A 24,558-nucleotide genomic window follows, 5' to 3' on the forward strand; every position below is an offset into this window, starting at 1 on the left:
CATCCCTCTGATCTTTTTATTCTTTCTAACACACTTCCTCCAAGCTTCATGTCATTTTTTTATACTTACTAAGTCCAGTTAGTACTGCCCATATGATGGGGGGGGTGCATGGTATCCACTGGAGCACAGGAGGCCTATCATTGACCAGAGCCTTAAAGAAAAAGTATTCTCTTTCCCAGCCACTAACAACTGCCAATAGTTCCACAATAAGGGGTTAGGCCTGGAGATCACTATTCCATTCATGCCATAACTTTAGATGGTTTTATTTTGACAGGTAACCACAGATACTGGGAGTTTATGAAAGAAGTAGCTGTGTCATATCCAGATGATGGCATTACACAGTAACTCTCCATATCCTTTAGCTCTTATATTCTTTCCTCCTTTTCTGTGATGTTTCCTGATCCTTAATAATGGTGAGGTAAATATAGATGTCTCCTTTAGGGATGAGAATTAAGTCTTTTGGGGGGAGTTCATTTTTTGAGATAGCGTTTCTCTGTACAACCCTCGCTGTCCTGGAACTCACTCTATAGACCAGGCTGGCCTTGAACTCAGAAATCCACCTGCCTCTGCCTCCCAAGTGCTGGAATTAAAGTCATGCACCACCACTGCCTGTCTTATTCTTAGCACTTTGACCAGTCATCCATCTCTCCATTGACAACTACCCATTGGGGGGATAAAAAGTCTCTCTAAGGCCAAGAGCACCTAAGTCTGAGTATAAGCAGAATATTTAGAAGACAATTTGACAACATGACCATTTAGCATTTGGTTTATTGAGACCGGATTTCATGTAGCCTAGCTTGCCTCAACCTTGCCTCTGTAGCCAAGGATAACATTATACTGCTCTTCCTCCATCTACCTCCTATGTAGTTAGGAGTGCAAGCATGCACCACCATGCCTGGTCTGTACATGATGCTTTGAGCTCCATTATCACATTAGATGGCTGTAATGTCACTAGACCTTTGGAAAATTTCAACTCCTTTATAATCATTTGGTACCATCATTGGCGCCCAAAATATGATTATATCATGCACAACTGTCTCCATTAAGGAGTTCACTAAGCAGAACAAGGAGCTGTCCTTCCTGGGATCTCTTGGAAGTTACCACCAGTCCCACAAGAATGTCTGGGTGCCCTCATTTGTTTATAAACTTTTCCTGAATCCTTTCCATTCCCCTATTGCAACAGCTTATCCTTAGGCTGGACATGGAAAAGGAAAGACCCTTAATGCTCTACTGCCTCACTCAATGAATCCGTAAACATTTTGAAAGAATGGGCTAAAAGTGAAACAGCTCCATTTGGTCAACTAAATGAATAAAGGATACTTGGAGGAGATTCCACAGCTGCTGCTCTCACCTTCTAGACTGAGAGGGGAGAAAAAGAACTGAGCCCTAAAACCATGAGAAAACAAACAACTGCCATCCATCATTAGCTTAAATGGGACCATCTATGTCTGGGTACTCTGAAGGTTCCATCCCTATAGGCATTCTAGAAAATAAGAAAAAGCACTTGACACCTGGATTGAAAATACCTGCCCGAGTCCTAAGTGCAGTTCTCTGTCTAATGTAAAACTATTTGCTTACTCTTTCCACAGCTACAGCTTCTCGGTTTCATAAAAGAGAACATTTGTTAGATTTTTCCAGAGAGCCTTTCAGGTTCTCTATTCAAATATAAGGTAGTGAGGTAGCCTATAGGAGGCTTTATAGGAGGATTTAATACTCTTCACTTAGCGTCCTCTGTGTTATGAGAATTCATTTATCATTCCCTCTTGTAACTTGCAATTAATTACCTTGCATATTGTGTATCTCTCCCGTGTTGAATATTTGGCTTGCACAGGATATAAGCACTTTACCTCATTCTATCTTCTCATGCATAGCATGGTTTCTGCACATACTTCACACTTTTTACCCATCAAGAAAAAAATAGAGGAAAACAATTTTTACTTTGTGTATATGTGATAATTATAGAGCACTTTAATCTTGCATTTATCTTTTTTCCACTTAGCATATCATAAGCAATTTTCAGTGTTTCAACATTGCATTCATATTTTTATTTCATTGAGATAACATTCTGTAATTTACCACCCACTTCCCTAATGGGGAATGGTTATAGTCTAGCACTTTTATGATTATCATCTCAAGTTGAAATAAACATATCCCTGTCTGTCACTTTTCCTCCATGGGTTATTTCCTTAAGCTACCTTCTCCAGAGCCTGGTGAAATGACCCCATAGGTTAAGGGCTGTGTAAAGATGATGACCTGAGTTCAAATCCCCAGCTCTCACACAAAAGCACCACATGTTTATAACTTCAGCGCACAGATGGTGGGGTGGAAAGAAACCGGTGGGTGCCTAACCAGATCGTCAAGCTCAGAGTTTCAGTGAGAGACTCCAACTCCAGAACAAGGAACAGAATGATACAGGAAGATGCCCAAAGTCAACTTCTGGCCTCCATGTGCATGCATGCAGGCAAGCATACCTACACATACATGCATACACATGTACATACAACTCTCTCTCTCCCCCTGCAAATCCCACCTTGGATCAAATGAACTTGATACTTTATGATTTCTAGCAATTTCTAGGGAACAACGCACAATTTAACCACATTTCTCTGTAGGAGAAAATATTGCCAATGAGATTTCACCTTTTGCTTACATTCTGCTCCTGTGCTTTGCCCAGATTGTCCCCATTTCTTTTCTTTGTAATCTTCTTTAGCCCATAAAAGACATTTATATAGCATGTATTTCTCTTCACTGTATTTACATTTACCTGTTTTTTTAGACTCCTGAAACATTGAGGTTGTATGTGCATATGTCTATTAGCCATACAGTTGCTATCATTGCCTGTAAGTCAGGAAAAGCCATCCTGACCTTAAGAAATAAGTCATGCTTCAACCAGTTTGTTTACTATTTGTGTTTACTCTTGAGATTTATCCATTCACATTCAGTCATTCATTTCTTTTCTGATGTTGGCCTTAATAATTTGTTTATGTTAATATATGTATATGTTAATATACGGACATGCAAATACAAAGCTGTGAATATTTTCTCTGGATTTTCAGTTTCTAATAATTTCTCTTGACTTTCCCTCATATTAAAATTTAATGCTATAGCTTCTAACATTTTATGCCAAATGTTAATGATTTTAAATATAGAATGTACAGTGTGGTTGACTTACTTTTTTTCATCAAATTTGCTCTCAAGGGATGATGAGGTCACATATAAAATATGCTTCCTTCCCCCCTCGTTCTGAAAAGCTTCCTTCATCTTATATTAAGTGATTATACATAGCTGCATCTATTTCTAGCCTCTCCATCCTGTTATGCTGATCTATATGACTATTTTTGTGCCAGTAAGTCCTGCATTTCTTTGAGGGGAGCTCATATTTCCTCTGCAGACACTTTGCTTCTGTAGACTGAACACGCTTTACCCTTTGAATTGCTGCTTTTGTATTTTGTGCCCAAACCCCCTCCTCTACTGAAGACTAGAAGTCAGCCATGGAGGGATAAGGGTCTGAGTCTCTGTATGCCTTTAAAGCTATTTCACATGGAGAAACAGGATCATAGAAAGGTTATCACCTAGGCAAAAAGAGCTGTGAGTTATTACACTGAAATGGCAGCTTCTATTCTACCTGTCTTGTTTCTTGCCTCCTTTACTGAGGCAACATGTATAATAGTGTATGTTGTTACCTGACAGGTTCAGATTCTAGGTCTTCCATTCCTATGTGACCTTTCACAGGTGAACTTCCTAGCCAAAGATGAAAGACATGGTAGAACCTACTTCACCAAACTGTTAGCAGGGGGAGCAAAGAGATACCTCAACTGAAAAATTGCTTGTTAGACGAGCATGAGGATCTGAATGTAGACCCCCAGCATCCACATAGCATAAATCATCTACCTATAGTCCCAGAGCTGAGGCAGCAGAAACAAGAGGATCATTGGGGCCCATGGACAAACCAGTCTAGCATCACTGCTGAGCTCCAGGTTAAGTGAAAGCCTTTCTCACACAATAAGTCAGCGGGTGATTAAAGAAGGCAACCAACTTTATCCTCTGGCTACTACATGCACATGCACATGCACATGCATATGCGCACACATACATGCTCACATATATATATATACATGTGTGTGTGTTTGTGTGTGTCACAATAGTAACTTTACTAATTTTTGTAGTAACTATTGCAATAAAGCACCTTCCCTGGGGAGTAAAGCATTTATTATATTTACACTACCATATTTCTGTTCATCATTGAAGGAAGTCAGGAGAGGAATCCAAACAGTGTGGAAACCTGAGGTAGGAGCTGATGCTGATGCAGAGGCCTTGGAGAGGTGCTGCTTTCTGGCTTGCTCCTTGTGGCTTGCTCAGCCTTTCTTACCACCAGCCCAGGGATAGTACCATGCAAAATGGGCTACCCCTCCCCCATGCACACATCAATCATCATTTAGAAAATGCCCTACATGCTTGCCTATAACTCAATCTTAGAAAAGCATTTTTGTCCATAAGAGAAATGACTCTGGATTTTGTCAAGTTGACATAAAACTAAGACAGGAAACCTGTACATACACAAACATGAAAATATACTTAATACATGTGTTATTAAAGAAAACAATCCGTGAGCACACCGTATGTACTCATCACTGTAAACTGCTGTCCTTACAGCTAATTCGTCAGGCATACAAATTTGGTTTACATCCTGTAGTTTAAAGTAGTTATTCATATGCACAATTTAATGTTGACTGAATATGATGAGAGAATTGGCAACTTTTCCCTGGAACACCAGCTAACAGTTGTGCTTTCTCAATGTGACATGAGGCCTGGCTCCTCTGTGAAGAGCACGCCACTCCACAGCATGACCCAAGGCAGGGATAACCAAATCCCTGGATCCTGAAGTGGTTACACAGGATAAAATTGACAATTCTCAGATAAACACCTGCAAGGTTCAGACACACTCCATGGTTGTCTTGAGGCTCCCTAATGGTTTCAACATGGAAGGACATTAGATTAATGGAAAACAAACGATGCATTTTTATCTTAATCTGCAAATTAGCTTTGTAAAAACCAAGTATTGCTCAAATTCTGTTCCAAGTGACAGTGATATGGGCCCAGAAGCATTTGTCATCCCCACGGGGTACCAAAAGAAGCTGCATTTCATCTCCTTCAACACCTGTTACCTGTGCTCTCAGAAGGCCCAAGGCTGGGAAGGAGGGGGCTGTATTAGCAGCCTGTGCACAGGGCTGCCAACTCAAACACAACCGGAAGGTCTAATTTTAGTTTTCCTAGCCTTGGCATTGTCCCGTCAGCCAAGCTATTTCTCATGTACCATAATGAAGTGCTTTGTTCCAGCCTTGCTGGATACTTCACAAAGGCTCATCAAGGACAAGGTGAGCCTAATTCAGAACTGGCCACACATCAAAGAGGGTCAGCAGCCCTCTTAAACCTTTGGGAAATAAGAGACTGAAGCTCTGAGAGCATTTGGGCGTGTCTCTCTTTCCGAGTGGCATCCCTCCCTCCTTATTTGACTTCCTTTTCTGTACCCTCTATTGGCTGCTCAGCAACAGGTGCCTTACTCCATCAGGCTAGGGGCTTGAAATGTATTCACTTTCTTTGTCCCTGTTTTAAAAAATCCCATTTTTCTTACACATCTCACATATCCTGGAAAACATACCCAGTTAGGTGCTAGAAACAGTTGTCTCATTTATAAGCAGCATCCACAGATGGTTTCTTACAATGATCTGCTCATTAGGGAAGGCAGAAGTTTTTACACACACATACATGCACACATATAAAATTGTGGACACAAGGAAGCTGAAGTATAGTGAAAACCTAGGCTTTTGTAAAATGTGTTCAAATAAACTCTGTCAAGTTAGGAGTATGTGTTGGTTAGCGTTATGTCAATTTGACACAGGCTAGGATCATCTGCAAAGAGGGAGCCTCAAATGGGGAATCACCTCCACCAGACTGGCTTGTGGGAGTCTACCAGGGCATTTTCTTTATCAATGTTTAATATAGATGAGCCCAGCCCATTGTGAACATACCATCCCCCTGGGCTGGTGGTCCTGGGTGCTATGAGAAAGCAGGGTGGGCAAACCATAGGGAGAAAGATAGTAAGCAGCACCCCTCCATGGCCTCTTTTCCAGTTTCTGCCTCTGGATTCCTTCTTGAGTTCCTTGCCTGATTTCCCTTTATGACGGACAACAACATGGGATTGTCAACCCAACAAATCTCCTACCCCTGCCTCGCAGTGGTCAACTTCGATCATCGTTGCCTCACAGCAACAAAGAAGCAAAGTATAAAGGCCTAAAACATGGGCCTGGTGCTTCAAAGAATGATGACCCCCTCAAAGCTATAGAATAACAGAAGATCAACCCACAAAGTGTGGTGGGGCTCTAGAATATATCCTTAGAATAGAGGTTCTCAACCTTCCTAATGCTGTGACCCTTTAATACCATTCCTCATGTTGTGGTGACTCCCTACCATAAAATTATTTTCATTGTTACTTCCTAACTGTAATTTTGCTATTGTTATGAATCACATCTGATAGGCAGGATATCTGATATACAACCGCTATGAAAATGTCATTCAGATTCCACAAGGATCACAACCCACAGGTTGGAAACAGCTTCCTTAGATCATCTAAAAGTTTTGAGTCCAAAAGTTGCAGACTGGGTTCCTCCAAATGGTGGGTTCACTTTCAGGTAAATTCTCATTCTGTGTTTCCTGGGACAAGGACAAATAATGTTGTCCTGGAAGAATTAATGGTTTTTCGGGGACTTCTAGGTTCTTTCATTGTCCTGCAGATAGATGCCTTTCATCACATTAGCTGGCAACCCTAAACCTGGCCTTAGGCACCCAGATGTCATCTGCCCCTCCCTTTGAATTTTCTATTTTAGAATTCCAATTGTTAAACTGCAGTGGTGCTTCAGCCTCTACTGTGATATTCATAATCTCATTCCTCACTTATGTCTAGCAAACACGTAAAAGTTTAAGCACGGTACCAGCCTGACAGCATTGTTAGTCCAAGATGACTAAAACAAAGCCTCTGAGAGGTGAGTCTCTGGCAGTCCCTGGCCCAGTCAGGAAGATCAGGAAGACCCTTTCTCCGACATTATTTCTCCCTCTCCCAGCTTCTTTGGGGTATTGAGACACTTTCCTGGGTTCTCTTAAGTATCACTGTATTCATTTCAATCAACTAACTGATGGTGTCACAACAGAGGATCTGTGGCTGCCAATGAAACCTGAAGTGATGTAGTGAATTTTTTTAAATGATCAGTACTGAGGAAAAGCAAAAGTTTTCAGCCTTAGGATTGCAAAAACTGCTGTTTATCTGGTGAAATAGAGATTGTATCCTGTTTCTTTTCTGACCGTTGTTATATGTACCCAGAGAGATGCAGGAGTCAGTGAAATGCCAAAATCGTGTGGCCAACAGTTACAACCACTGTTAAGATTTTAATATAAATTAGAATGTGCCCAACCTTTCTGTGTATGTAAGCTAGGCAAGTGTGTACACAGAGTAAAGCAAGGTGATACTACACATGCCACTTTGTGACCTGTTTTCCCAGCTTACTAGGTTGTTGTGATGTCTTCTCTCCTCTGGTTTTTCTTTCTGGGACATCAGGCACACACTTGTGTTAATCTCAGCTCTCATAAAGTAGAGGTGACAAGTTCCAAGTTCAAAGCCAGCTTGGGCTATATAACACCCTGACTCAGAACAAATAAATGAGAGGGGGGATTAATTGGTTGATTTTTAACATCACGTTTCTTCCCACTAGAACATTTTACTTACAGAAAGTTTTCTTCATATGAGAATTTGGAAATTATCTATACTAAAGATCCAGACAGCCAATCATACTGGCTTACGCCTGTAATCCCAGCACTTAGAGATGAGAAGCAGAAGGATCTCCCACAAGTTCAAGGGCAACTGAGCCTGCAGAGTATAGGACTTATAGTTAAACAGATGGTCAGATATAAAGGTATTTATTACCAAGCTTGACAACCTAAGTTCAATCCCAAAAACCCACATATTAGAAAGAAGATAAGAAAAAAAAAACAGAAAAGAAAGATCCAACATCCTTGAGAGTATACACACACACACACACACACACACACACACACACATAATGTAAAAGAAAACTAAAACAAACAAATGAATCCATTATATGAAATTAATGTACATTTTTAGAATTGCTATAGTGATAACATCTCAAAAGCATGGTAAGTATAAACATCTCTCAAAAGGGAATAAATATACAGTGGCTTGAAATTTGGAACATGAAGGGGTTAAGACACAGCTACTGTTCAGGCATATGAACATGTTACTGGCCCCTCCCATAGGCCCAAGGCTCACCCAGCAAACAATTAGAGGAGAGCAACCATGGTGCTCAAGACCCAACACCATAACAAGGATGTGCTGGTGACAAGGGACAGTCTTGGCTTACTCCTCTCTCAGTAGCTCCCTGCTGCTCTGAGATAAGGGCCATGGTCCCTCCCCACTGGGTCTTGGCAGCACAACCCAGAACACAATCTGTTGGACAGAAGGCTGTGATTATTAATGAAAGCGTTTCCTCTGTTACCTCATAGAACCAAGTGAGGCTCTAACAAGGCCAAAGACAGCCCATTTCCTTTCATAGAAGCCGTCCCTCAGAAATGCATAGCATGGTTGGATGCACAGGGAAATGAAAATAAGGTGCAGGTTGCAGAAAAGTGGGTGGCTGTTTGGGTCAGTCCCAGAGGAAAGGTCAACAGCTATTAATCAACTCACACGTCTGTTCAGTGGCTAAGCCAGAAACTGGGTAGAAATCTCATTTGCTCAACAGTTGATGTGGGATTCTCAAGTGACTTTTCATATATAAGGGGACCTGGGGCTTTGGAGGAATGACCTACTCCTGACTCCAAGCCCAATCATATGTAAAATATTTTTTATTTGAAGGAAGCCAGATATATTAGTTACATCTATGTCACTGTCTTGGTTTCATTTGTATTTTTGTTATATATGCCCTAATAAAAAGTTATTTGATTTATAATCCAGGTTACAGTCCATTGATTTAGGGAAATCAAGGCAGGGACATGAAGTTTCACATCTACAAACAAGAGCAGAGAGAGAATAAACATGTTTATATCCTTGCTTACTTCTTTTTTTTTTTCAGCTAACTTTCTCCTCTCATACTGTTCAGAAGCCTTTGCCTAGGGAATAGTGCCGCCCACAATACACTCAGTCTTTCCACATCACTTAGCAATCAAGACAACCCCCCTCCACCAAAACACACACACACACACACACACCACATACACATTTCCACAGGCTAAAATCTAGAAATTCCTTCATTGATATTTTCTTCCCAGGCAATTATAGATTATAGCAAGATGGCAATTAAAACTAACCAGAACATTTACTATGACAGAAAACATGGCAGAAACAACTTAAGGGAAGAAGGTTATATTTTGTCTCATAGGTCAGAGAGTGTGACTAGCCCATTGTAGTAAGGAAGTCACGATGACTGGAGTGAGTAAGTAGGTCTATGGTGGCAGAAGTCTATGGAATTAGTTGTATCATATGAGCAGATCAGAAAGCAGTTTGGCTCAGAACCATATCACCCTCAATACTTTCTCCCAGCAATCTGCTTCTGCTAACCAGGCCATATTTCCCCAAAATCCACCACCTCACACAATAACACCACTGGCAGGAGAGTAAATACTTAAATACATTAGCCTATGGGGTGTTTTTTTCTTCAAACCTTGATGCAGAGTCGTCAACAGAGACACCTTAGAATTCCTCTGCTCTGAGATTTGTGTACTTCCGCTTGTACAAACCTGGTGAGACCATCTAAGAGTGATTCCTGGATGTTTCTTCTCTCATACAAAATCTGGAAACATTCAATTCTCTATATTCTACATCTGCCTGGTTGCTATGCCTGTGGTGGGGTTAATAATAGGTATTGTGGTTGAGCACCTGCTACTTGGAAGGTAATTTTGGAAAAAACTGTACATGTCATCTCATCTACCCCATAACATCCCCACAAGGAAGCATCATTTCTACTTGAAAAGAAGGGATCCCAGACCCCATTGACTGAACCCTCATAAAAAAGGCACTTACATCTATTTATCAGAAGCTTGATTCTAACCAGAGCCTGTGTCCAGTACATACTCGTACAGTACATATGTGTCCCCCTCATACTCAGTCCAGTTGAACATAAGGGAGACATTGAGCCCTGATGGAAAGGAAGAAAAATCAATGAGAAGAAATTTTTCCAAAGTTATAGACTAGGACCGATCAATCAATATGGCTTTGGTCTGAGTTATATTTTTCAGAACATTAAGAAATGCTCAGCCAGGTAGTGGTGGCACATGCCTTTAATCCCAGTACTTGGAAAGCAGAGGCAGGTAGATTTCTGAGTTCAAGGCCAGCCTGGTCTACAGAGTGAGTTCCAGGACAGTCAGGGCTACACAGAGAAACCCTGTCTTGGAAAAAACAAAAAACAAACAAAAAACAAAACAGAACAAAAACAAAAGAAATGCTCAGTGTCTTTAAAACATTGGAAAAAGATGGCACTGTCTGTCATTACAACCTTTGAAGAGACCTTAGGAGCTCTCTTGGGACATCTAGTAACTCCACCGGCAGCTCCCAGTGCTGAGTAGGTCATCCCTCCAAAGCCCCAGAACCACTTCAGGATTTCAGTCTGTGTCCTACATCAGGACAGCTCAGACAGGAACTAGATAAAGAACGGGCATGGCAGGCCTAGTCAAGCAGGCCTGACTCTCATCGTACCCTGGGCACTTGTACAGACTCTTTCCAAGTCTGCCGGGGCCTGCAGTTCACCTCAATGCCCCAGGATCAAAGGCATGGGCACAGCAGCAGTGCTCAAGCCTCTTGCTGAGGTACCACTGGGCTCTGTCACTAACTCCCGATGTTCTCTGGCATAAGCACCCTGACCTCCCCGGGTCTCCAGCTAGAAAACAAAACTGCAGGATGGCTGATGCCTGGGGTCCATTTACACTTTCACCTTCCTGTATTCACTACACTCTCCTGAACAGATCTCTCCTCGCTTGCCCTAACAGCCCCACTGTTGCTACCATCAAAGTATTTTTCCTCATTTATTATAGATCAAATATGTACTTTCGCTTTTTATCTTGAGTCCCTGAGGATGGAGCCTTGAGTCCCACTGCCTATTTCAAGCTTGTGGGCCAGAACCTCAGCTGAAATCCCATGAGGTTTTGGGTTGGAGGCAATGGCATCAGAGAATACTGTGAGAAAGGACTTTCCTTCCTCGGAGCTGCTTTGGTTCCCAGACATCACTGAAATGCCAGCCGGCCATCAACACCCTCGCTATCCCCTGAGACGTACTGCTTATGAGGACTTGGCTCTTGGAGGAAGGGGGAAAATGGAATAGAAACGACCAACATCTCAAGTAATTGCCTTTATTCAAAAGGAAACCACTATACAATGTTCTGGGACACTATAGACTCTTAATCCTCAGCCCTCTCAATATCCTTTAGAAAGTAGCAACCCACAATCATATGTTTACAGGACCCTAGCAGAATGGCAACATGAACCATTTGAACCTCTTTGCACAGAGATAAACATGCTTGGCTATTATAGCCTTTGAACCTTTGGCTTAGGGACAGCATACTGCAAGGGTCAGGGGTGGGACACCAGCTGGCTCAGTATCCCAGGCTTGTCACCACAGTTCAGCCCCCAGCTGCCTCTGTGATCTAAGAGAATCTCTCACTTTCCCGGGTGTCAAATCCTCTAGTCTAAAACCAGAAGGCTTGGACCAGGAGCTTGTAGAGGCAGCTTTCTCAGGCTGCGATTTTCCCTAAATGTATGATGTACTCCAGTCCCCAGTACAAAAATCTATAACCTGCATCAGAGATACCAGGAGGGAGAGAGAGGATTCCGAAAGAGCTTGGGTTCCTTGTGTCCTCCTCTGGCTGCTCTCATCCTTCTGTGGCATGCAGTGGTAGGACAGAGTTGACTAAGGGTGGTACTTATCTGCTTTGCAAGTTGCTGGCTTCTAAGGAGTAAGGATCCTACAAAGGTAGCAGGGGTGATATGTGTGTGTTTGTACAGGTGTAGTAGAGTTTTTACCTAGGGGTTAGACACAGATAAAATTGAATGACTGGTGTGATTCTATCTCTTTGTCTGTCCTCTGTCACTACAGCTTTCTGTTATGGCCAACATTTTACCATGCTTTGTATTTAAGGGATGTGTGAGCCCTTCAAGGGAGAAATTCATTTTTCCCATTCATATCCAGCCATACCCAGAGCAGACCTTTTCTCGCAGAATTTGCTCAGGAATTCCTGCCCAACTGAGTTGCTCTGGGAGGGTTTCTGTCTGTTTCTATTTATAAGGCCTCCCATCATTACAGCCAGGAAACCTTTATTAAATATAAGAAGAAAGAAGGGCTGGAAGCTACATGCAGTGTCATGGAGAAGGCATGAATGAACAGGACCTTATATGAGCACTGAGGTATAAACAGGTGACAGGGACCAAAGGGCCATTGCACCAAGCCACTGACACATGAGCAAGACCAGCTTCCTCCTGTTATCTCTGTGCACAGACAAGAAGCCAAGAGCTGGAGCTAAGAGCTAATTTGTCTGCGGCTGAGCTGGTAATTCGACACTAGAACCAGCCTGGCTCCCATCCAAGCTCTCTTCCACCCCACTGCACATCATGTGCGGTCCAGAGGTTTGAGGCCTGGGTCCCAAAGCCTTTCCTTCTGCTAGGTTGGGCTGTTGTCCAAGCCTGTTTTCCATTGTACTTATGCTGCTGTGTGTCTGCACATGTGGCTTGACTGCTCCGTCTCAGCCACCCAGGCTTTAGAGATGAATCTTATTAAGATCCAAACAGGTTGATTGCCAGATTACCTGGGAGGAGATAGCTATGTGGCTCTGAGTGCCTATTGCAACTCAGCAGGCCCTGGGATTTACTGGGAAGCTGTATATAACACACACACACACACACACACACACACACACTTATCCTGTAGGGGCTGTGGGTATGGGAGAAGGCTTTCTTTTCTACAGGAGCTCCCTGTCTGTTCCCAGTGACCTATTCTATTCATTATTCTTTAGAATCTGTTACTGGACAGGTAGGATATGGACAAACTTTGTGGTAGGACCACCGATTGAGATAGTTGAAACCTCCAGACAGGAGAAAATGATGGCCTATATCATTAAGACAAGTGGTATGAGAGGTCTATGGTCTTGCCTTACTAACCCTTCTTACGGTGATTAAGCTAGGGCAAATCACCTTGTCTCTCTGATCTTTGAAGTACTAGCAATAACATGGGAGTTTTGATAATCTCCTTCCAACAGCATTGATAGATGGATAAACTCTGCTACCCAAAAGCCTTTTGCACAACAAGACAGTATACAAGTAAGCCCTCATGTATTGCACATGACATTTGCAACTAACTAAGTGGTCTGGGCTTTCTGTCACAGATTCCATCTCTCTGAGTTCTTGTGCCCACCATGGACTCCAATCTGCTCCTTTTGTATTTAGTCTTGAGCTTCTATCTTCTGCATCTCAGGCACCAAGAAGTTCATTTGGTCTTGGGTGGAGCTACATTTTCCCTTATTTCCTGGAATACCAGTTTAAAAATAAAACACGGTTGCTGTCCCCTCCCTTCTTGGGTAATAAAAATGCTCAAGTGCTGATGGATTCTCAGGTAGAAATAGAGTGGACAAGTGCTGACAAAAGCCAGTCTGTGATTCATAGTTAGAAAATGTGTGCAGCCAACCAGACAATGGTGGAGCTAGGAGCATCAAAGATCACTTGACTTAACTTGTTCCCTTTTTAAGTGGAGAAACTGAGTGTGAGGGAAGATGGATTCTCCTAATATCACAGAGTAAGCTGGAGACAGAGACAGCATGCCTCTCCTCCCTGCACTTCATGGGAACTCTGCTTGGGAATATTATAAGTCTTGCCATCATTTTGACCCTTTCTGCCATTCTGGTTACATAATAAGAAAGATTAGTTGGCTCCTATCACTATAGACTAGAATGAAATGCCTATGAATGGAAGTGTGCATGCCTATTGATTTAAAAACATTGCTACATACCATCTTTATGTCAGCGACCAGGGATACTGAGGTGAAAGACATAGACTGTGCCTTTATGGTATTCAAAAGTAAAGGATGAGAAAAGACAGGTGATCTGTCTTTAGCAGGGCAAGCTATTTTCCACACAGTTAAGCAAAACATTTCTGCCATCTGTGAACTGTATCTCAGACTTATGAGTCCATCAACTCTCTTCATATAGAGATAATGAGACTGATTTTCCTGAGAAAATGCGTATCAACTATGTGTGTCCTCATTACTACTCATTCCTTCAAAAATGTGTTTGTAGAGCATCAATAGAAATTGCCAAGGATGCAAAGACAGTCACCCCCTCCCCCATACATATACCTGACATGACTCTCTGTCTCTGTCTCTCTCTTTCTCTGTCTCTCTCTCTATCTCTCTGAAAAAAAGAAAGAAAGGAAGGGAGGGAAGGGGGAAGGAAAGGAGGAAGGAAAAAACTGTTAAAATAAAAAAAAAATCCAGTGGGAAAACCAAGATCATGAAAACTTAACCAAGAAGGGAGTGCCCTAGGATGGATGGTCCCTCTACCCTGAAGGTCTCGCAGAAGTGGTAAGACATGAGCTGAGGTCAATTAAAAGAAAAGAAAGGAAATGGACAAGAAGACAAAGCAGGGCATCATCCCAAAGAACCTGCAAATCTGTGCAACTCTGCTACTCTGTGCTAGCTCTGAAACCTGTAACCACACAATATTGTAACCATATGGAGGCAGAAGACAGATTGGAAGGAAGTGGAGCTACTTAGCAAGCAGCAGAGCATGTGCCTTGCAGGGGAGATGGGCTGTGTGCTGGAGACAAGGGAGGCAGTGCTAAAGTTTGAGCAGGCAGATCCAGGTAAGGTTTGTGGCTTTATTCATGCGGCTGTGCACTGCAGGAGATTAGAATAGAATGGGGAGAGGGTGGTGAGGAAGTGATAGAGCCTGGTAAGACCTGGGCTGTTGGGACTTGGGGGGATGGATAATGGCGCAATCACGGGTGCAGGCCATAACAAGACTTTGTGCACGATCCACCCACTCCAGGCACACCTGAGCAATAGCTTTGACAGTGACTGTAACCAAAAGGCATGAAGGTATGCACTTGGTTCTGCAGAAGCATGATTCAGAGCCCTGATAATGCCCCTTGTATGTAAGAGAGACATTCCTCCTTTCCCAGCCAGGAGGAACAGCTAAAGGCATCACAAAAGATCCACAGAGAATCCACATTCTCTTAAACTGATACACCGTTGAATATCTAAAGGCATTTGGGGTGTGGTTTTTTTTTTCATAACTTTTAACCCCTTTCTAATTGCTCATTAATACATATCTACAGTTTGTAATTTTGATAAATCTTTCCCTAACATGTCAGCCAACCCAGCGACATGAACCAGCTCTCTTTCTTCCCTTTTTGAAAGTGATTTAGATCTCTCTATCTCTCTGACCCTTCCACTTTTGCTCCTCCTCTTCTGTTTCATTGCCACCCCTTTCTGTATCTCTGCTAATGCAGTCTACCCTTCAACTCCAGTTTCCAGCCCTAGCTCTGCATTTCCTTAGGTGGGTGACTCTGTAGAAGTTACCCCAGTGTTGTGAGACTCAGGAAGCTGTCCTCACCCTTGTTGAAGTGTGTGGAGTGCTCCATGAAGGGCCTTCTCCAAGCCAACATCATATCCTCAGTAGTTATTATTGGGAGGTGGGATTCTAATCGGGAATGATGGTTGGTGCCTCTCTACCAAAAAGAACAAAATAATGGACTGAAAGCTCTGGTGCTCCGTCTTTTGATTATGAGGCTAACAGTGAATTACAGTTTTCTTACCCGGATTAATTAAATCTCACACCTGAGTACCCACTTGATTTCCACATCCAGCTGTGGAGTCCCACAGTAACTTATAATTAAGAGATGCTCGCGAATAGGAGACTTAAAAGTGAAATTCAGAGCAAGCGAAGGAAAGAGGCTCCATGATGGAGGGCAGAGTTGCTGATCCTGGAGCCCCTTAATCAAACACAGGTGCTTGGAAAATATCCTAAAATACCCTGTGTACCGGGCCATGCTGCTGGGGTGCCAAGGTGAAAGACCCGCTCCATGTCAGGGCGGGTTCCTAATGAAGACTTTGCTTCAGGACAAGATTAAAATAATTACAGTAAAATATGAGATGACATTTTCTCCTCAGGGCTGTTGCAAGTATAGACCTGCTCAGAGTGCATAGACTAACTGGTCCATTTGAGTACATTCTTTAAAACCTAACTAAATCACTCTGTTCACTAGATCCTAAAGATCTGCTACTTTTCTCCTTCTGATGTGACCTCACTATTTCATGAATCTTTTTCAGTCACATTGTGGCTTATTGGCCACGTTTTAATTATTTTATTATTGTTAAACAACATTTAAAGGGATTTGTAAAGATTCGTGATCTAGCAAAACATACAACTATTTTAATTTCAAGTTATTCTTTTTAATCTTTGCCTAGCTACTTATTTCTTGATTGGCCATCACAATAAAGCTGGAATTTTATTTATATCTGCTGATTTATTTTATGAAGAACTTGAGGGAGGACAGTTAATAATATTTCTGACTAGCATGCATAGTTAATTGCAAATCAAGATGGCAATCCACAGATTCTGAACCTGACCTGTCCTACTCTGTGCTCTACTCTTAAATATGCAAACATACAACTCATGTAGGAGGCATGATTTTATGCACTCCTATTAACTTTGAATGATTAAAAATGACAGGATGAGTGGGAAGGATTGGGTGGGAAAACAGGGGGAGGGAAGGGGACTGATGGGACTTTCGGGGAGTGGGGGTCCAGAAAAGGGGAAATCATTTGAAATGTAAATAAATATATCAATAAATTAAAAAAATAGAAAAAAATGACAGGATGAAGTTTGGTCAAAAAGAAATTCACTAACCAATCTATGGAAAAAAGCCATAGTCTTGTAGGAAATGTCTAGAGATAAAATGAGTGAGAATTAATGTGACTAATCAAAATGGGCCATTATTATTCTGCTCCTCCCCCACCCAAAAAAAGTCCAGGTCTTTGGAATCTGTCCAACTGAGACATCTATGATAGCTGATCAGAATTTCCAAATCCCTTCTTAAATATTTGGTTATAAGGTCCTTTCTTGGCTCTTATCCATATATCTCCCAATACCCCTGCAAAACCTACGTAGAATTAGGTGTGTAGATATCAAATATTGATGAACTGTAATTCACAGGAGTAGCCAACAAGCTCCCATATACATAACATAAATATCAGGAGCAATAGCTGTTTGGTTTCCATAAAGAGTCAATGCCACGTGACAGGTGACAGGTGACGTAATGACAGAGAGGATGAGCTACATACACATGAGGCTTGTCCAAAGGGCTTTTCCTGTTCCTGGCTAGAACTAAGGGGACGGATGCAGACATGGAGAGACTGTGATCAGACAGGCAGAAGTGAGTTCTGACTGAACAACCCTCACAGTCACAGTGCTGACTTCTTCAACGTGGTTTTCTGCAGGCAAAATGGGGAAACAGAACAGCAAACTGGCCCCAGAAGTCATGGAGGACCTGGTGAAGAGCACCGAGTTTAATGAGCACGAGCTGAAGCAGTGGTACAAGGGCTTCCTCAAGGATTGTCCAAGCGGGAGGCTGAACCTCGAGGAGTTCCAGCAGCTCTATGTGAAGGTACGGGATTCCAACTGCTTCTTATTCCAAATGAGCTCTAGCTGGTTACTGACGGCTCTGGTGGCTTTCTGTTCTAATGTTTAAAAGGCTGTTTTGATGCAAAGGGGCATGCATGTGTGTGTTAACATGTGTGTGTGTGTGTGTGTGTGTGTGTGTGTGTGTGTGTGTGTGTTTCTACAGATAGGTGAACTAAATTCTAGACAAGAAAAAATAATTGCTAAAATATTAAATATGGCTTTAGCTGGTAAAAGTGCCTGCTGAAAGAGCCAAGAAAATCTCAGAAATCGTAACTGCTGGTCACACTTGCATAGAGAAATATGTGAAGTACACATATATTTTTTTCTCTCTATTAAAAAGAATGTACTTGTGAGCAATCTTTCACCAAAAAAAGGTTCTCCTGTATCCAAGTAAGGACTTTTAGAGTCATGACATAGCTCGTTTAAAAGCAGAGGGTATGCTGACATTGAATCATCAAGGTCTACCACATGGATTCTGTATTTTTTATTTTAATTTATTTACATTTCAAGTGTTATCCCCTTACTCAGTTTCCTCCTCTCCCAGAAAGCCCTCTCCTATCCTCCCTCCCCCTGCTTCTGTGAGGGTACTCCTCCAGCCACCCAACCACTCCCACTTCCCCCCCCCCTTGATTCCCCTACACTTGGAAGCTAACCTTTTCCTGGATATTGGCTATCAGCAAAGTTTAATTTCTGCTGCAACAGCATCGTTCTAGTTTGTCTGAGTTTGTGAATTACTGTGGTTCTGGCATAATCTAGGGCATTCCATCTTGTGGACACTTACATAATGTTACACTGCCAGAAGAGATGCAATTTTTTTTTGTTTTAACCTTTTCTGACTGAAATACCAAGTAGAAAATGTCACTTTTTATTATTTTATTATAACAAATGTCAGGGTGAGCTATGTGAACTATCCAGGTGTGTGTCCATGCGTGGGAGGTTTGTATAGAGCTTTGAGGATCTTCAGCTCTGAGCCTGGACATTTACCGAAGTCTCTGATCTGGCACTCTCACTCTTATACATGTTCAAGAAGGGGCATGCTCAAAGCTCCTCTGTACACAACAGAACTGGAAGTCACCATAGAAACATGGGAAATGAACTGTGACATAGTTATACAATGAAATGTACAACCGTAGAGATAGCTGAGCTCCAGCAATGCTATGATACACGTACAGGAGTTAAGTTCAGGGATTAGACAGAAATAAAATTAAAATGAGCTTTGTAGGACTGCAAATAAGTGTGGGGAGGGAATAGAAAATGGACAGTGAAGGAGTATGGAATGAAGAGAGGAAGAAGTAGAGGACGAGATGGAGACATGGCTGTGTGGTAAGGTACAGACCATGTTAAAGTTTCAGCTATGTTTTAGGATTGTGAGTATGTGGTTGTTTATTGAATTAAATGCATACCAGCTGCCAAACTCAATTAATAAACAGATGTTGCATGGACTACTGATGACTGCCAGGCATTCCAAGGGATGGCTGATCAATTGTGTGCATGTAAGAACCCAGAGATTGTATAAAATAGACGTATCATAAAGTTTACGTAGAAAGGAACATGTATTATGCAATACATTTTATAAGATCACTATGAGAAGTCTATGAGACAGCTTAGCTAGTGAAGACACTTGCCACAAGCTTGGCTACCTAAGATTGATCCCCAGAAGCTACATGATGAAATGTTGGGAAGGGAGCCAAGTGACACAAGCCAACCTCTTACCTCCACATATATGCTGTGGCATACACACATACATGCACACACATATACACATACAGAGCAGGGGTTACTTTTTCTATTGCCATGATAAACACTCTGGCTAAAGGATTTATTTGGCTTATACTTCCAAGTCACAGTTTCATTGAGGGAAGTCAGGGCAGGAACTGAAGCTGAAACCATGGAGGACACTGCTTATATGCTTGCTCCTTCTGGCTCATGCTCAACCAACTTGCTTATATAATCTAGGACTACTGGCCAGGAGTAGTGACACCTACAGTGAGCGAGGCCCTTCTACATCAATCAACAATCAAAACAATGCCCCACAGATATGGCCACAAGCTAATCTAAACTGGGCAAACCCTCCATTGGAATTCCCTCTTCCCAGGTGAATCTTGGTGGTATCAAGTTGGCAATAAAAAGCAGAAATTAAAAACACACACACAAATATGTGTGTTTACTTGCATATGTATCTGTATATATGTGTATACAATTTATATATATACATATATATATATAATATACACACAAATTTAAGATCACCATTGCATTCCTTAAAAGATCTAAGTAACTAGTCATTAGCATTCTATGTAGAAATTCAGGAGATATACCCACTATATAATTGGTATAAATTAATTCTGAGCAGAAGTAGAACAGATTACTTCCTAGGTCGTCTGGTGACTCCCCTCCACTTTCAGACTCATATTTTGCCATTTCCTCATCTGGCATTAACCTGTGCTTGGAAACTTTTACTGTCAGCATGAAGAAAAGCAGAGACAAATGAGCTATATCAAAGTCACCTTCATATAACTGAAGGTCATGATTGATTAAGAGAGCTCGGGTTGCTGCTCCTTGTCTAAAACCAAGGGGCTTTTGTCTTTGAAGAAGTAGAAAATGTGCTGTGTCATTCATGGGCTGCAAAGCCTCAGCCTCAAGCTCAGCTGTGTAAGCATTGCACATTCCTCTGTGTTTTATGACACACAGAAGCATGTGGACCAGGATCGCCTGCCACCCCTATTCCCACTTCAATTCCCAACTCTCACCCCAATCTATATACCCGGTGGCTTTGCTTCAGAAAAGTGATAAAAGACCATCTAAGCTCTCGATATTCTAGGTAGCCTCTAATTCCAGCTCCTTAATAGTGAGACTTAAATATGGACTCTGTTCTTGTGTCAAATAGGCAAAAATCAGGCAAAGTCCCTTCAGAGTCATCCAAGGACAGAGATCAAAGGAGACACACAGAAGAACTATGCCATGTATGGGCCCGGAAGGCAGCTCCAAAGGGTGAGGAGGGGAAAGACTGAGGGTTATGTAAGAGGCCCAGGGGGCACGTGATAAGAAATGACTTCTCCTAAGTACTTCAGAAGAGTGCCAGTGTTCACCAAGACTAGACTCAGATTCCTGGAGAATGAGTCCTTCAAATAGTTCTTCTCAGTGTGGTCAGGAGCAGAGCTGTCCTGGAGCCCACTGATCGAACAAAGGTTACTACAGCTTCTGGTGGAACAAAGCTAACTGTAGCCTCTGCTGGGGCAAAGCCCACTCAGTCTCTGACCAGACCAAACCCACTGCAGCCTCTCATCTCTGTGCAGCCTCTGTTGCTGCTCAGCTGTTTGCCATTCCAGACATCACCTCAGTTGCTCTAAAAACAATGATGATGAAGATTAAGATAGAAGCTAAATAATGGGAAACACTCATCTGCTAGGCCAGGGCCTATGACCCTCACGCTCACCCTCACAGTGAAAGCCTTTTTGAGTTTCAAATATAAAAGAACATCTTCGTTAAGTAAATGTTTAACAATGTGAAAGCAGAAGTTTAGAAAAAGAAGTCAAATTTCTTAGCATCATGAAAGACAAAAGCAAGATAGGTGTTAAAGATTGGGGAAGTGGAGAGAGGGACTCCCTGGAACTCACTGAACACGCAGTATAGCCAAATCTGCAAGCTTCAGGTTCTGTGAGAAAGAATGACTCAGAGAACAAGAGTAATTGAAATTGAAGAAGACACCTGATCTTAACCTCTAACCTACACACTCACACACACTCACACACTCATATGTAGGCACATGCACATGAACACAACCATATCCTATATATTATATACACATATACCTAAACAAACATTGCCTACCCTGCAGCACAAACAAATGTTACCTACCCTACCCAGTAGGGCCTTCCAGTCAGAGTCCTAAGTTCTGTGGACAGACTACACTACAGGATAAAACTCAGAGAAAGAAATCTCACACCTCTAAGAGGGAAGGGAGTCCTTTAAGCAGTTAGGAGAAGTTGCCTGGCCTTGTCTCTGGCCATCTCTGTGGAGTTGTATATAGAGTACATGAGGGCATTTCACTATCCTGATGCAGTAACTTACATCCTTGCATGTGTGCCTGGGTGTGGTATTGCCCTGTATCAGCAACCCACTCCCACTTGTCTACAGGAGTGAGCTTTGTGGCACTGATCTAGACTTGGTGCCTCCCAGTTTGACATAGGTTTAATTCTTTAGAAATGTAGACCATAGTCGCATATGATGACATTGCATCATAATAAACCCAACAGTGAGCAGGGAGCCTACCACAGAGAAGCTCTGGGAAATATTGTTTCTGGCTACATAGCTCCTTCTTGGGAAGCCCTGTAGTGAAACCATCTCCAGACAACTTCAAGAAAGTTGTCCTTGCCCTGCAGGATCCCCTGAGTTAATAAAGAAGCTACAAATAACCACTGTTCCAGAACAATTGGCATTCATGCTTGGGACAAGCATGGATAGGAGAGATGCTAATTTCAAAGCAGACTGTCAACACAAGAAAGTAACTAATACAGTGAGAGGTGGGAACCTTTGCTCTTAAACTTAGAAGACAAAATATTCATTAGGTGATGGGTTTTTGAAGGACCTCTTATCTGATGTGCTCTGTCCCCTCTCTATTGGTACACTGACATCTTATTCCTTAGTACCTATGGATTTGGCTATATTTCGGTGTAGGGACTTAATTAGCTTTAAAGAGCTGATTAAGTTAAAGCAAGGTAAATAGTGTGAACAGACACAACCCACTGTGGCTGAGATTTTTGTGTAGTGGTTTGAGTGTGCTTGACCCAGGGAATGTCACTATTAGGAGTTGTGACCCTGTTGGAGAAAGAATGTCATTGTAGGCGTGGACTTTGAGACCCTCCTCCTAGCCACATGGCAGTCAGTCTTCCTCTTAGTGGCCATCAGATGAAGATGTAGAACTCTCAGCATCTCCTGCATCATGCCTGCCTGGACGCTGCCATAATCCAGCCTTGATGATAATGGACTTAACCTCTGAACCTGTAAGCCAACCCCAATTAAATGCTGTCCTTATAAACGTTTCCTTGGTCGTGGTGGTGTCTGTTCACAGCAGGAAAACCCTAACTAAGACACCTTCACAAGGATATATGGAGAGAAGACCATGAAAACACCATCTAGAAATCACAAAGAGAGACCTCAGAAGAAACCAGCCCTGTCCATGCCTTGTTGGGGATTTGTAGCCTTCAGAACCATATAGCACAGCATATTTCTCTTGTTTAATTCATCCAGTATTTGGTACTTCATTTTGGTGGCCCTAAAAAATTAGTATGGTCCAGGTTCCTTTGCTGTTGACACATGTGAACTCTTAGCCTTCTGAGACTAATAAAAGGGTGCACTGTGAAGAACTCTGGCTCCCTGCACACCGAGAAATTTCTGAGTCTCTAGTCACAAAAGTTGTACCTAATGATGTGGTACCCTCCGTGGCCCCAGCACTGATGCAGCTAGGCTGAAAAGAAATGTATTTTGTCAATAAGAACCAAGTACCTGATTTTCTGCCCATAAGAATTTCTACTTTTCAACAATCATTTTGATTGCCAAACCAAGATTACAAAATTAAGATAGTTCTCCATTTTAATCCATTTTCAGGGAAGCTGCTGCAATTTTCAAAAATAATCAAACTGTGGAGATGTGCAAGTGACCATCTGAGGGAGGAAGCGCTCTCTCTTGGGATCCTTAGGTCCTCATCTTGGTTAGATTAAGTCTATTCCTAGCCTGCTTTGCCACTGTGCTATCAAAGCCAAGGAGCAAACCTAGCAGACTGTGGGGAGTGGACAAACTCCTGAGTGAATATGTATTGTTGGCATGAGCAACCATTTCAAAGACCCTCCTCCTTCATATCTGTGTGAATGGCAAGGCTCTACCCTGGTTTAAATGTAGATATTGACAGTGTATGCAGAAAATATCAACCATGGTTTTGTTTCTGTGCCTCCATCAGAGCAAATGACCCATCTGATCCTAGCTTTTCCGTACATGTGTCTGCCACTCCTCCATTCACCCATCTCTTCAGTCAAGTTCATTCCAAAGCCATGAAGGTATAGCAGCACAGTCCTGCAAAAAGCCCAAAGTAGATGTTGATACACATTTGAAGGTTGACTTCAAGAGACGTTTGGGTTGTCTCAAGGTAAGTTACACAAGTAGTTCGGGATTGGTTAAAATAGTTTTGGCATCTAGAGACTAACAGATGTGCAGTTCAATCTCAGCTGGGCTACACATGCCAATTCTCTGCTTCTCTGGATCTGTTTCCTTATTTATAGGTGAAAATAATAAGCCTTGTCACCTCACTTGGAGTCCCAAAGATAAAGGCGGTGAAAGTTATTTACAGCTCACCATAAATCATGTTTGCATCATGAGTGGTCTACTCTTTATTCTCAGAGAACCAAGGCTGAAGTGGGTTTTATCTCATATGCCAAGCACAGGAAGATATACAGAGGGAAACTCAGGCTTTAGGAAAGTTAACGGAGAACCAAGCATTAATCAAATGGAAATAGCTACTATATATTCCAGAATGGGAGAGTGGGGTCTCAGGACACAGTCTAAGGTGTCTCCACTTCCACCATGGATTCCCACACATTGCACACTGTTCCAAGCCTTTCCCACAGCCAGGGGCTAAAGTGAATGTGGATTGGAGTCAAGGTGTGTGGGGTGGGGAGAGGAAGAGAGGAAGAGAAGAAGAGATGGAGAGAGGGAGAGAGGGAGGGAGGGAGGGAGGAGGGATACATATATGGAGTCATTTCTCTCCACCTTTATGTGGTTCAGGGGACCAAATGCAAGTGATCAGGTTTGAATGACTAACACCTTTACTCACTAAACTAT

At 42.3% G+C, this 24,558-nt stretch overlaps 1 protein-coding gene across 1 annotated transcript in view; it reads left to right on the forward strand.

Annotated features, from left to right (window-relative positions):
• Positions 1–24,558, forward strand: part of Vsnl1 (visinin like 1) — a 110,271-nt gene that overhangs the window by 36,066 nt on the left and 49,647 nt on the right. Inside the window, exon 2 of the mRNA XM_052184761.1 lies at positions 17,541–17,707. Within this exon, the coding sequence (XP_052040721.1) occupies positions 17,546–17,707 (162 nt within the window). The 5' untranslated portion in view covers positions 17,541–17,545. The remainder of the gene's footprint in view (positions 1–17,540; positions 17,708–24,558) is intronic.

This window comes from Apodemus sylvaticus, chromosome 6 (assembly GCF_947179515.1).
Source record: "Apodemus sylvaticus chromosome 6, mApoSyl1.1, whole genome shotgun sequence".
Taxonomy (NCBI): Eukaryota; Metazoa; Chordata; class Mammalia; order Rodentia; family Muridae; genus Apodemus; species Apodemus sylvaticus.